The 12,878-nt window shown below is 43.0% G+C and overlaps 1 protein-coding gene across 13 annotated transcripts in view; it reads right to left on the bottom strand.

The window, feature by feature from the left end:
* FOXP1 (forkhead box P1) overlaps positions 1-12,878 on the bottom strand; it is a 377,497-nt gene that overhangs the window by 23,425 nt on the left and 341,194 nt on the right. For all 13 annotated transcript variants that reach the window (XM_085072287.1, XM_085072284.1, XM_085072295.1 and 10 more), the window contains one exon: positions 7,754-7,837. In XM_085072287.1, the coding sequence (XP_084928413.1) occupies positions 7,754-7,837 (84 nt within the window). The remainder of the gene's footprint in view (positions 1-7,753; positions 7,838-12,878) is intronic.

Here is a 12,878-nt window from a genome sequence, read left to right as displayed (position 1 = left end):
GTAAAACACACCTGCCTCCAGGATTGGGTATCAAACCCAGCTCCAACCCGACTGTTTTCGATACACAGCCCTATTTATATAACCAGCATCCACATTCCTCCCCAACCCTTTCTTTTTGCCCTACAACGTCCTTTGAAAGATGACGCTCCGTCTCAATAGGTCGCTGCTGCTGAAGTATTTTAAACAAACAATCCAATCCCTTAACTACAACATCAAGAAGACGACCGAAAAAAGGGCTCTTTGACTACTTCCACATTTCTTTCCCTAAGGCAGTTTCACAAATAATATTGGTGAAATCCTGACCCCATTGAAGTCGGTAGCAAAATTCCTACTGAATTTAACAGGGCCAGAATTTTACAACTTTTGTTCGTGATTAAAATTCCTTTTTTGCTAGACATTAAACCTTCTGAGATGAAGGCAAGGCACACTACGCAGCTATGCCCCCAAATATCTCATGTTTATCCATAAGGCACTGTATTAATTTTCCTTGTATGAAAGTAACCAGATAAGAAAACTCCTATTAGCATCCCTCATGCGAGTTAATAGCCACAAATAATGTTTCTTTTTAAAAATAATAGGATTTATCCCAAACAAAGGTAGTGGAAAATAAAGGGCTGTAGTATTACAGAGAGGATACCAACACAAAAAGCCCATCGCCCAAAGAACAGGCTTAGCTGAGGGAAGATAAATTGTGATTGCTTGTCCTTCCTGACAGTGAGAAGGAGCTGAGGGAAGCCCCAGCCACAAACTCCTGGCACAGCCCAGATGCTACTCCAAGAAGGAGGTGGTGAGCAGCAGACCGTGCAAACACCCACCTTTCCCTGCAGGTGCTTACAAATGACTCCTCGCCTTCCAGTGGGAAATATTTAACACTTCGTGGCAAAGGCAGGGAGTGTGAACCCAGAAGAGGGATGGTTAAGGTGTTGAAATGCAGGTATTGATCCCTGTTCCAGCATGAACCACTACCTGCAGTCTGGAGGTTTAACCCCTCTTGGTGCCATGCACTGCCACCACGTGCCACCCAGTTTGCTCCTTGACTGGCGTGATTTAAGGACACTGATTAGGGACATATATATAGTAATGTCTCCCTGTTATCCATCTATCCATCTATTACATACGATAAAAGGACCAGTGATGATAATAATAGTGCAACTGACAGGTCTCACCATGAAATTAAATCTACTGTATTTTATCTCAGTTTCTAAATGGACATTTTAACAGTCCAATAACTGTGAGGAAATCTGCATCAATTTTAAGTGCCCTTCTCAGCGCAGGCTCGGCAGCCAGGCCCTCCTGTTGGAAAGATCACTGCTCCTGCTTCATCATTACGGCTCCCAACTACTCCATTTCAAAAGAGTCCCCTTCCTTTTTCAGCATGTAAAAACTTAACATTTAATCTGTTTCTACTAGGGAACCTTGAGAAAGAATCCACAAAGGTCAGCATTCCCTGCTTAAAGAATCTGAATCGAGTCAAATTTCTTTAGGCTTTTCAGCGTAGGTAGCGACAAGGAATAAACACAGAAGAGGACGAGCAAAAGGGGGGGCTTTAACAGGCTTGACAAATGACACTGTGATTCACACCCACTGCTGGGCTGCCACTAATAAGCTACAGAGGAAGCAGCCAATCTCAGCTAATTACCAGATAAAATTGTATTGTAAGGACTCTAATTAGGAGATGCTTATGGAGGTGATCTAATGATTAAACGCTGCATCCAAGTGACCCCACCATCAATGTGCAGTGGTGCAAGATGTCACCGGAATATTTTGTAGAAACAGTAATTTTATTTCAAGGAGGGGAGGCAGTAATATTTGTAATAATGGCTATGAGGTAAACTAATTAAAAGACAGTTCCTAAAGGAAGACTGTGGCTTTGAGCAGCTGTGGCCGTTCCAAAACAAAGTGCCAAATCTCAACAGAGGAGCTGCAGTCAAGTGGAAAATTTCTGCCTGACCTCTGCTCTCGCTATTAATTTGCAGGAAACCTAATGACACATATACATATTCCCACAAAATTGTTCTAATTGCTAATTTGCCAAAGGAGCCCAGTTTCCAAATTAAACATGACTGCAGTCTGTGAGGAAAGAGAGAACAAAAAGCTGGAACGCAGCGAGTCTGCCGCGTTTCACCTCCGACGACCATTTGTGAGCCTGAACCAACAAGTTAATGAAACACGACCTTGTCCATCGCTAGCGAAGTTTTTCCGTTTTCCATGTTTTATTTGATGACACTCTCCTCTTCCAGCTGGGTTCCCCAAGCCCGAGCCAGGGTGAGGGAGGAGAGGGTTGTGCTCCCTCAGCAGCCTTTCGCTGCCGCTTCCTTTGTTGCATCGATAGCGCCAAGGCTGAAAAATCGGTTGTGAATTAGAGCAGAATAACAAATTATGAATGGTGTTGGTTTTGTTGCCATCTTGAATTATTAATCTGAATGGTAAACTATTAAATCTTCACATTGGCATCAATTAGAAATGTGGAAGCGGCTGTGGATGATTGTGCAGGGCAAAGATCAGGGAGGGACTGGGCTGGGAGGGTTTCTTTTCCTGATGGAAACTCTACACGGTTTCTCCCTGTTTGCATTTGCTATTTAAAAACAAGTTACTATGATTAGAAAAGTTGTTCATGTTGGTATTTTGTACACAGGCTGTTTCCCACATACTGTAATTTTTGGATGAGTATCGCTGCTGGCAGAGGGGAGGGAGCCCAAGTCACAGAGTGAACACTTCAACAAGCAAGAACTCTTGCACCGAGGCAGTGCACAACATGGGCACTCCCAGAGCACACCCTTGCACCAAGGAGTTAAATGTTTTTGTAATGTTTGTCCTGGGAATGGGGGGAGGGAGGATTTCCTCCAGCCTTAAAAAAAAATACCCAAACCCAAAACAAGAAGAAAGAAAAAACAACAGAAAAACCACCAAATCCCACAACAGTTTTAAGTCCTAAAATTCTGCAGATTCAATCACTGAACTTTGTTGATTGCTTTGCTCAGTTCTGGTTTCTGAGAGTATTTCCTCATACTGTTTTGACTTGGTCATTCATAACTGCCATAACTGTTTCAGCATTCAATATCCTGCTTAGGACTTTTCTGTTAACCTTCCCTTTCAAGAAATAGTCATGTCTCCCTATTAAAGGTGAAAACTGAGTCATTTGCTTTTTTTCTTTTGCTATAAACAAGGCAGAGAGGTAACCCACTCCTTCACCCTGTAAAATAGATTTCCAGTTAGTGGCTCTCCCACTAGGGCTAAGTCTGATTTCTTTTTGTGTAAATATTTTACATGACAATAGTGGCTGCACATAAAATAGCACTGAAACTCTTTTAAAAGAAAAAAATAAATATATATACGTTTCTAAGTGTCACAGTGAGGCCATACACAGTGACTGCTTTGCAATGGGTACTGCTGCTCTGGGCCCAAATGGGGCTGAGCACTTACCTGCACTGAGCTCCTGGACTGAAATACTTTGGGGAAGAAACTCCTTTTCTTGCCACTGAGGGTGAGAAAAAGTGAATAGTGGGCCTAAAACTTTGTTCAATGCCGTATCTTCCTCTCCCTGTTTCAGCCTGGACACATTAGTGTATTGGATGCAGAGCCTGGCAGGCAGCAATCACTTAGCAGGTGTTGTTATTGGCAGGAATACTAAGGAAACTGAAGCTGAGGAGTGGGACTTAATGAAAACCAGTATATAAAAACAGCTTTTGTTGTGCTTGAGAATCTCTTTATTGCTGCATATCGTTATTTTTTCAAACTATAAAGTACAGCTACAGCAGCTAAAATGCTCAGTCATTACCTCAACAGTTAAAAGACTCTTTTTTTTTTAATGCTTTGTTATTACAGTTGCTAAAAACAGTATTTCAAAACAATCATAACTGCTATGGTTATGGTAAAAAAAATACATTAAAGAAGGGATATCTAACAGTGCATCTTATTTAAAGTGCCAGAAGAGCCTTTAAAAGTTTTCTGTCTATTTTTAAAAGATGGTTATAGCACCTAGCATGAAGAATTACTTGTTGGTTGATGCTTTTTCCTTCTCCTTCCCTTCCTATGAACTTCGACACCAGTTAATCCTCCCAAAAGAAAGCACATTTCCATTTGAACCTATTATGCTGATGGCTAACACCGATGAAAACAGCATGTTGGGGGGGTATCTTAATAGCAAAACCAGGATGACAGTTCTTGAGAAATCATTGTTCCGTCTTTTGTGTTGTGGTTTTGTTTTTTTACCTTGAAAAAAAGTTCACCTTACCAAAACACGTCACAGCATATTCTGTCTCATGGCTTTGTTCTCACTTTACTCAGGCCCTTCAGTCCCACCAAAACAACACGTGTAGCACGAATGGGAACAACGCTCCCTGCTCCAAGTGCTGAGTTCTGAGACAGCTCCATTTTCTTTTACACTGCTGCCTTTGAGCATTTTCATTATAAAGCTGGGTGCTCTTAAAGGTTATCCTGAGGACTGCCCCAGTTCCTGGGATGTTCCCCCATCACCCTAGACCCCTTCCTGCCTGGCCAGAAGCACCAGAGAGAGACAGCACCTCCCTGCCCACCCAGTCTGCCAATGATTTGGGCCATCACCACAATGCTACCCAGGAATGTGCTTAAATCTCACTGACTTTAGTAGGACTAGAGGGCTTTACTGAGCAGATGTCTGGGTGGGCTGAAATGCAGGGGCCACTTCACTACCCCTCCCAAGGTCTCCCATCACTACAAAGAGCTAAAGCCACCTAAATAGGTGTGGATGGGATGGATGGACATGGTTAAATCAGATTAAATCAGATAAGCAACTTGTCCCCAAAGCTGGGTAAGTTTTGAATTGATGCACAACCATCAAGAACCTGGCTGTGGTCCAGCTGGTCCAACATCACCTGCTCAGCTACTGTCTGAAGCCCAGAAGGCAAAGGTGGCACAACTGGTCAGAGTGGGTAACAGTTAATGAGCATCCTTAACACAGATCCTCATACACCATATTACCTGCCAGTAACAAAATAGTTTAAAACAAGCATTTAAGATCCTTTAAGCAGAATAAAAACATTTCCTCAGTCATGAAAAGGCTGTAATTTTAAATCCCAACTCACTGCTATGTTTGGATTTGCAGCCGCTTTTCCCTTTAAAATCACCGAAGTACCGTAACATATTAGTTCTAACACACACCTTGCATTAGTTATGTTGGCAGAAAAAAAAATTAATTACTGGATGTAAAGACTACTTTGCAGTGCAATAATGGTCATCAGATCTTTTTACCAAAGTCCTATCCCACTGAGTTAAAAGGATGAGGGTCTAGCAGAGTCTATGCAATGCCTGTGTATTTTTTTCACTAGGAAAGCACAATTTATGCAAAACACCATACTTCTACATTTTATAATTAATTTTCAAATGCTTCACCTATACATATTTTAATAATTTCTGATTTATCAGATGGTATCTATAATAAATTTTTCTATATTTCAATAAATGAAAAGAAGGCAGTTTCAATCCAACAACAGAGTGCCACACAATATAGGCCTGTCAGGCACCAATTTTTACTTCTAACATGTAAGTTAAAGGATAAGGAATTTATAATGCTGCCTGTGAACGAAACCACTTTTCATACACAAATGTGATCTTTTTTTTTCCAAAGGGTAATACAACAGTACATTTACATAAACTAATCCAAACAATCTATGTATTTGACAATGGCAAACCTCACACAGACTGCCTATTGTTGGTTTACATCTTGGAGTTCTTTATGTTGGCTTGTAACACTGCTCTAGCTGTCAAAGGTTTGACTTGGACTCTAAATAAATGGTTATAGAAGTGCTGTGCAGCGATATTGGACTTCTTTGCAAAAGAAAACCTGCTGTGTATGAATTCAAAAGCTATTAATTTTTCAGTCAAAAATATTCATGCCTATTTCTTTTAATAAAGAAACACTGTGCTGAGCAACTGAGAGATAATGTTGACTAGTGGTACAGAATTTTCAATAGAGCAGTTAAAAATAAATTTAGTAGGAGGTCCCCAACAAAGCTATAATTTTCCAGAATGTAAAACATTTTTAATACTAATCAAGACAGCCCTTTTCCCCCTGCGTTCACTTTTTTTTTTTTTTCCCTCCACTGCTTTTCCCTGTTTATTAGCTGTTAACACTAATCTTCATGGCGACACCGCCTGGTATCTCCACAGCCTACACGACCCACCAAAGCTTCCTGCCCTCGGCGGCCCGGCATCGATCACGAGCTGCCTTGCCAAACACCGCTCGCCTTCTGATGATTTCCTCCCTTTAGTTTGTAATCCTTCCTCCTGAGGGGCACTGCTGTTATGAAAGGCCTCAAGGCAGAGTGCTTTGAGACTCCCAGATTATTCCGCTGTTTTAATTTTTAATCCAGTAAGAGCTATAGAAACCAAACCTCCTCCCCATTCTGTTGGGTCTACACACTTCGCCAACAATGCGCTGGAGCATTTGCATTCAGGCTGGGATGGATGTGAGGAACTAGAAGAATGCTATTTTTATAGACCCTGCCAGTAGTTTCTACTCTAGAGGGCTGGTGTCCACCAGACCAAGCAATTTTAGGTATCTCAACAGCTTAAATAGAAGGGTGTATACCTACCACTCAACTCTCTCCAAAAAGGCAAGGAAATTTCCCATTGACTTTGACATCTGCTCCAATGTTACTGAATAGCCTGCAATTTTCTATCTAGTAGCCTCCCTATGCACTTCTGCAGCCATTTATTTCCAACTACACGGAAACTGAGAAATCCTTTTCTAGTAAAAATGTGTGCGCAAAGTGTTTAATGATTTTATGTTCTCTATCTCTGTAATGTGTTCTGTTTCAGACATTAATTTTGTCTACCAACTGCATCTTGGCAGGCTACCATATTTGCTGGGTTAATAGTCTGACTCCTTTTTATTTCTATCACCATAAATCACACATATATGGGTGTGTGTTTGCTTTATTTATAGAAAAAAAATCAGTCCAAACAGATAAACCAATACTTTGTCATTATGCTGCATCATTGCATATTGATTAAAATTGCTGGTACTAACTATAGATTGTCAACGCTCAATTAATTTTCACACAATGACTCAAAGCAAAATCAAATAAAGCCAGTGTACCTTTAAATCTTACAAATCTTAAAATCAAGAAGCAAAGCACTGTCTCCATTTTGAATAATCATTGGAAGCTCCAAGGAACATTTTCAGCATTAAGAGGCTGAGAGAAAACAACAGCTGAAGAAGGGTCATTTCAGTCAGGGAAGGAGACGGGGGATTTTCCTGGGTTTGGGGGTAACCAGGAGTTTTCTTGGGCTGCAAAGCCACATGCTTGCCCTGCTCCCCCTTTTTTAAAGAACAACCTGGGGTAGAGAAGGTTTCCCTTCTCAGTTTCGACAGTATAAAACCTGATACCGGGTAACCGTGATTATCATCAAAACGTGCAGTTAGAGTCACTTCTACATAAATGTCTGTCAGACCAGGAGAAAGCAAAATAAATATACTAAATATAATTTAATTACAACGCCTTCCTAACACTTCCTAAAATTTCATCCAAGTCAGACTGATGCAAAGCAACTTACATGAGGCCAGAAAAAGGCCCAGTGCATCAGCTTTGGAACAAAATTTGACTTTGAAACTCCCTGAAAAGAGGGGGATGACAAAACCAGGCTGCACTTCCCATCTCCTCCCCACACCCAGCTCTGAAGTGGGCCAGGCTCCACAGCTCTGGAAGGGGGACAGGAAAAAGAGGTTTGTTGTGAGGTTTGGGTTTTGCTTTCAGCACAGTTCAGTACTTACGGGCTGAGGGGTGGCTTTTGGTTCAGTTGACTTCACATGCAGGTGTGTCATCATGGCTTGCAGGCGTTCTTTATCTTTCGCAAGCTGGAAGGGGAGAGGAAAAAAAATATCCTCTGTTAGTCGTACAAATAAAACCCAGCCTCTGCTTATTCCTAATTAAACAGCTGGCACCGAGGCATGAGACAGAAGAGTTTTATTGCTGAGTAGTTTGGAAATTGTATATGGGCTATTCGTGAGGCAAAGCGAATGCGTGGTGCTGGGTGTCACCATTTCCCAAAGCAAAATGCATTAGCCGTCGAGTGAGAAGAGCTAGACCTGCTGGCACCAGGAGCTTCACTCCAGCCTTGACAGCTAAAGACAACAGTGAATCATGTTTATTAACCAGCCCCACTCCAGCTCGGGAGGCGCAGCAGAAGGAAAGCAAGGCAGCAGTTCTAGGATGCGTTTTGCTGCTTTCAGAGCAGAAAATGAGTGGCACGGGTGGGCTGTGGCTTTACGTCACGTACAGGAGTTGTGGCACATGCAGAGAGCACAGAGAGCGGAGCTTAAACCACACAAGGCACTTCCACAGGGCTCTGTGGGACACCTTGGGTCCAAAAGCACCTTGACTTGACTTGAGAAGGTGGTAGAGCCCTCAGTGGGTCACCCTGGGAAGCCAGGCTGGACACCTGAGCAGAGGCACTCTGAGCATGGGCCAGGAGCTACTGGGGGAGATGCCAGCATCCCTTTGGCATAAGCCTGAGGGCAGTGGGGTGGGAAAGGCTGAAAGCAGCAGGAATCACCCCAAAACACTCATTCCTTGGCACCCAATGCCACAGGACTGATATTTTCATCCTTGCCCATCAGTCACTTCAGGCCCAGGAGCTGGGGCAAAGCTCCTGCTCTCCATGCCTCTTGTATTTTATGGTCTAGATCCACGCCAGGCCACAGCTGGAGTCTCGGGATCACTGGTATGCATCCATAGCCTGGTTGGCTTCCCAATGCATTTCAATGCACTGGATAGACACTAAATTTCTTTTTTTTTTTTTGAAACAGGGTGGTTTTTTCAGTGTGCGAATAGGACTTTTTTCCAGCTGCTCTTCAAAAAAATTACAGGGGAAAAGATATTGAGAATGCTAATGAAAAAGGGGTGTTGCTAATGTGGATGCCTAACATAAAGGCTGCTGCTTCCAACAGGACCTGGATCAGGTTCTTACAAATGACAATTTTTGCAGAGCTGAGTTTTTGCTTTACGCAAGCCAGATTCCTGGTGCCAAAAGGAGAACTGTGCTCACATTCCAGCAAAACTTTAAACAACCTGCCCACCTTATCATCATCATCTGTTTGCAGCAGTAAAGTGGGGCTAAGTGTGTATAAAAGGAGACTTGGCCATAAATCCCCAATTCATAACCTCACGGTCAAGGTTGTCCTGCTCTTTGCAAGGCAAGGGGCTTCTGACTGTGCCATGATGGGATAAAACTTGGCACAGAAGTTTCCAAGACAGGAATTAAATACAGGAAAAAATGGTGTCACTGCATTTTTCAAATGGCTCCTCTTCTTTTGGTCAAAAACCTCAATGGCAAGAGAGAAAACCTATGGCAGATCTCCTGCAATCTCATCCTGATCTGTGCTGGACACTTCACGGGAGAGCTGAGGGCAGCAATGGGTTCTTATCACAGCACTGCAGCAGGAACTTCTCCCTCTGAGAGTCTCTGAGAACCTCTCCAGAGAAAGGAGAGGGCTCACCCCCAGCCGCCGTGCTTCATACAAAACAAATTAAGCCAAGAAATAGCTGTGCTCTCCGCGCAGCTCTGTTGTGCAATCCCTCATTCCTAGCAGTCTCCGGGCACACGGGCTGCTTGGCGGGGTCATCTGTGCATTAAATTTTGGTCTGCAGGCTACTGCAGAAGAACAACATCCCGTAGCCAAAATAAATAAAAGGCAGGCACCTGAGAGCTTCCTGCCAGCCCCAGTACGGCGGCAGGAGGGGATGGCACCCGGGCAGCACAGGGCACACCCTGCCGTGCTTCCTCTGGCCCCTGCAGGGAGGGAGAGGCGAGAGGGGCACCTCCCTCCCACCGCCGGGGTCCTTGTTTGTAGTGTTTCCACTCATCGTCTCAGCAATGCTTTTAACGCCGAATCTGGTGGATGGAGGTTATTAAAGATCCTCTCGACATTTCAGGCAGACACACGCTAGCATTTTGTCATAGTCTAGGAATTCAAACACTCACCCAGTTAGGCAGGAGTTTAAATTATGAAAAATAGAGGTCTCTCGGTTTCAAAGCACTGAAGAGAAGTAAAAAAATCTGAAGAATTTCTTTAAACTGTTTTTCCCTTAGGTCAGGAAGCAGTAGTGATATAAAACTGAAGTGTCACTAGTAGCCCCTCTGGTCAGTGGGGTCAAACAAAAGAAATCATGAGGGCTTGCTCAGCCACTGGTAGGAGCAAATTCTCACTGGTGGCACTCACTGGAGTGTAGATGGTCCAGAAACGGGAATTATTAATCAACAGGCAGGAAAATGCTCTTGATCTACTGATAATATTGCTGGGCAAGGACAGTTCTGATGTGGACGTAAGAATCTGCTCTGTACATGGGGCCTGAGGAACAGAATACAGTCCACCTGAAGCTTCTTCCTTTCTTCCTATATCCCTTTGGAAAGCTCTGCATGGTGAGAGTTTTCAGATGGCCATCCAATTCTCCATGATAAGCCTAATTTTGTGAGGCTTCCTTCACCCCTGGATGCACAATGTGAGCACCTAACTGGTTCAACCAAAAGCACATCCAGAGCAAGGTATAAGCCTTGCAATCCTGGACACCAAGCCACACAGCTTGGCGTGGAGAGATTAAACCCTAAAACTACACCAGCAGGAAAGGCAGGAGAGGGAAGCACAGAAATCACAGGCCAGAAGGGACTCAAGACAAGGCAGTGACCCAGGAGCAAGAGAAAAGGCATTAGAAACACAGATGATGGAGGAATTGCACAGGAGGAAAACCAGACAGAAAATAAAGACAAGAATCAGGAATGGGAAAAGGAAAATCCAAAGAAGGCAGGAACAGGAGAGCACTTCAGCAGCAGGATTTTGAACAGACCAAGGACAAAGGAGAAGGAAGCCAGTCACAGGCAATGCAAGAGGCAGCCAAAACACAGCCCTCCCATTCTGTGCCTGGTTAGGCTGTGCATTAGAGAGGTTTAGGATCCACTCTTCAAGAGAGTCAGTGGATGTAGAAAACAGACCCAAGCAGTATTTTCACTGCACTGAAAATGGCCAGAAAATGTTTTCTCCCATTAGGAGACACTTCTCTAGACTCATCATAGCCCTGTTGCTATCCTGAAATGTTTCCCCACTCAAAGGCAGTGCTGCAAAATGGATGTCCTGTTCCAGCTAACAACTAGCTAAGGATATGTTCCTGTGTTTGTGTTTTACCCAGCAGCACAATTTTCACTATTTATAATGGCAACAAATGATCATGTCAAGATGGTTTAAACAAAGTGAAATATGAGAAGATTTCTACCTTGCCTGGGATTTTTGAAGTATGTTTGCGATGGAAGTGCTAAGACCAAACTTTAAGATTTCGGCAAAGGGGCATTTGCTACCAAGCACAAAACAGATCTGACCTGTTTCTTTCCAAAGTTTTGATTAAAAATTGCTTTCCTTAAAAGATATTACACTTATCTCTAACACTGATAAAACTATCATGAGTAAAAAAAGGAACAGCATAAACAAAACCAAAAAAAGGACAGCATCTGGGTCCATCACACTCAAAACCTGAAGTGTATCCCTCAGACGAAATGAGTTCATTTTGATGGGGCTGTACATGCATGAAATGGTGGGGAATGTAGATCTTGCCATGGAGCTGGACCCTGAACAGCAGATGGTAATTCCCAGCTTCACTGTAAGGCAAAGCTGCTCATCAGTGCTGAGCACTGCAGATCAGGGTAAGGGCTGCAGGTCCCTTTTCTACCTAACTGACAAAACTCAGTCTCCAGAGGGCCTCTCCTCACTTTGCTGATAACTGCTCCACAGCCTGAGTGTCAGGTCAGTGGCCCTCAGACCATGTCAATGATCACCCCACTGCTGGGAACCACATTTTTGTTTTATTATGGCTCTGTGCAAAAACAGGCACAGCCAGGCACACTAGGGACTGGAGGGGAAATCCTTCTACATAACTGGGGGCTTTGTTTGCACTATCAGAGAACTGATACAGGATGAAAGGAGAGGGAGAGGAGGGGCTTTACAGGTACATTTCAGAAGCTGGACCACCCTCCTCCTCCTCCTCTACCTGTCTTTGTTGGCCAGTGCAGAGATGGCCTCACTCTGCTATCAACATTCCTGTCTAAATTAGGCCTCCAGTTCATCCTACCTACTCTGCTCATAGGATTGTTAGAAACAAATCCAGAACTTTTTGGCCCTCATACCATTGCAGAATTATGGTCGTCTTGTGGACCTTATGCTGCCTTCCCTTGCAATGACTCTGAGCACTGCCAGCACTAAACGGGTGTGAAGCTGTAACTATTAGTCATTTAGAGCAATTAGCAGAATGCACTGCTGATAAACCTTTCAAAAATATTGTCATGGGCTTAGGGAAAGGAGGGAACCAAGTATCTCTGTCCTGCCCCTATTAGCACAGGGCATCCTCCTGTAGTTCCAGGCACAGCCATTCCCAGTGACTGTGGGAGAGAAGGATTAATGCTTTTCAAGCTGACTGTAACTGAAGAATCTAGATTTACCTTCAGACTCAATATTACTGCACCTTGGTGAAAGATTATCTCATATCTCAGTTTACCAGGAAGACTGCAGATTTTTATTTTTTTTTTCCTAATTCCCGAGAAACTTGTTAAAATAACAGACCATTTCTCATAACATTTTCTGCAAGACTCTGATATTTTATGACTGGTAGTTTGATTTTTATAAAACTTGTATTAAAATAGTTTATATTGCTTTAGCTAATAGTGAAAGAGTGTCATGACCAGCGTGTTCCTGAAAGTAAAATTTAGGGAATATCTATGAAAGAAAAAGGGTAATTTGTAAGATAAGAAGATAAAAGGCATTTTTTTAAAATGCTTATCTTGAAAAGTAACAACAAGAAGTTTAAGTGTGGTTTTGCTGATTTTTCTCTCCAACTATTTGAAGCTATAAATGACTT

The sequence above is a fragment of the Lichenostomus cassidix genome, chromosome 12, assembly GCF_008360975.1.
Source record: "Lichenostomus cassidix isolate B80296 chromosome 12, HeHo_3.0, whole genome shotgun sequence".
NCBI classification, from domain to species: domain Eukaryota; kingdom Metazoa; phylum Chordata; class Aves; order Passeriformes; family Meliphagidae; genus Lichenostomus; species Lichenostomus cassidix.
This window is presented reverse-complemented; position numbering and strand designations above follow the sequence as displayed.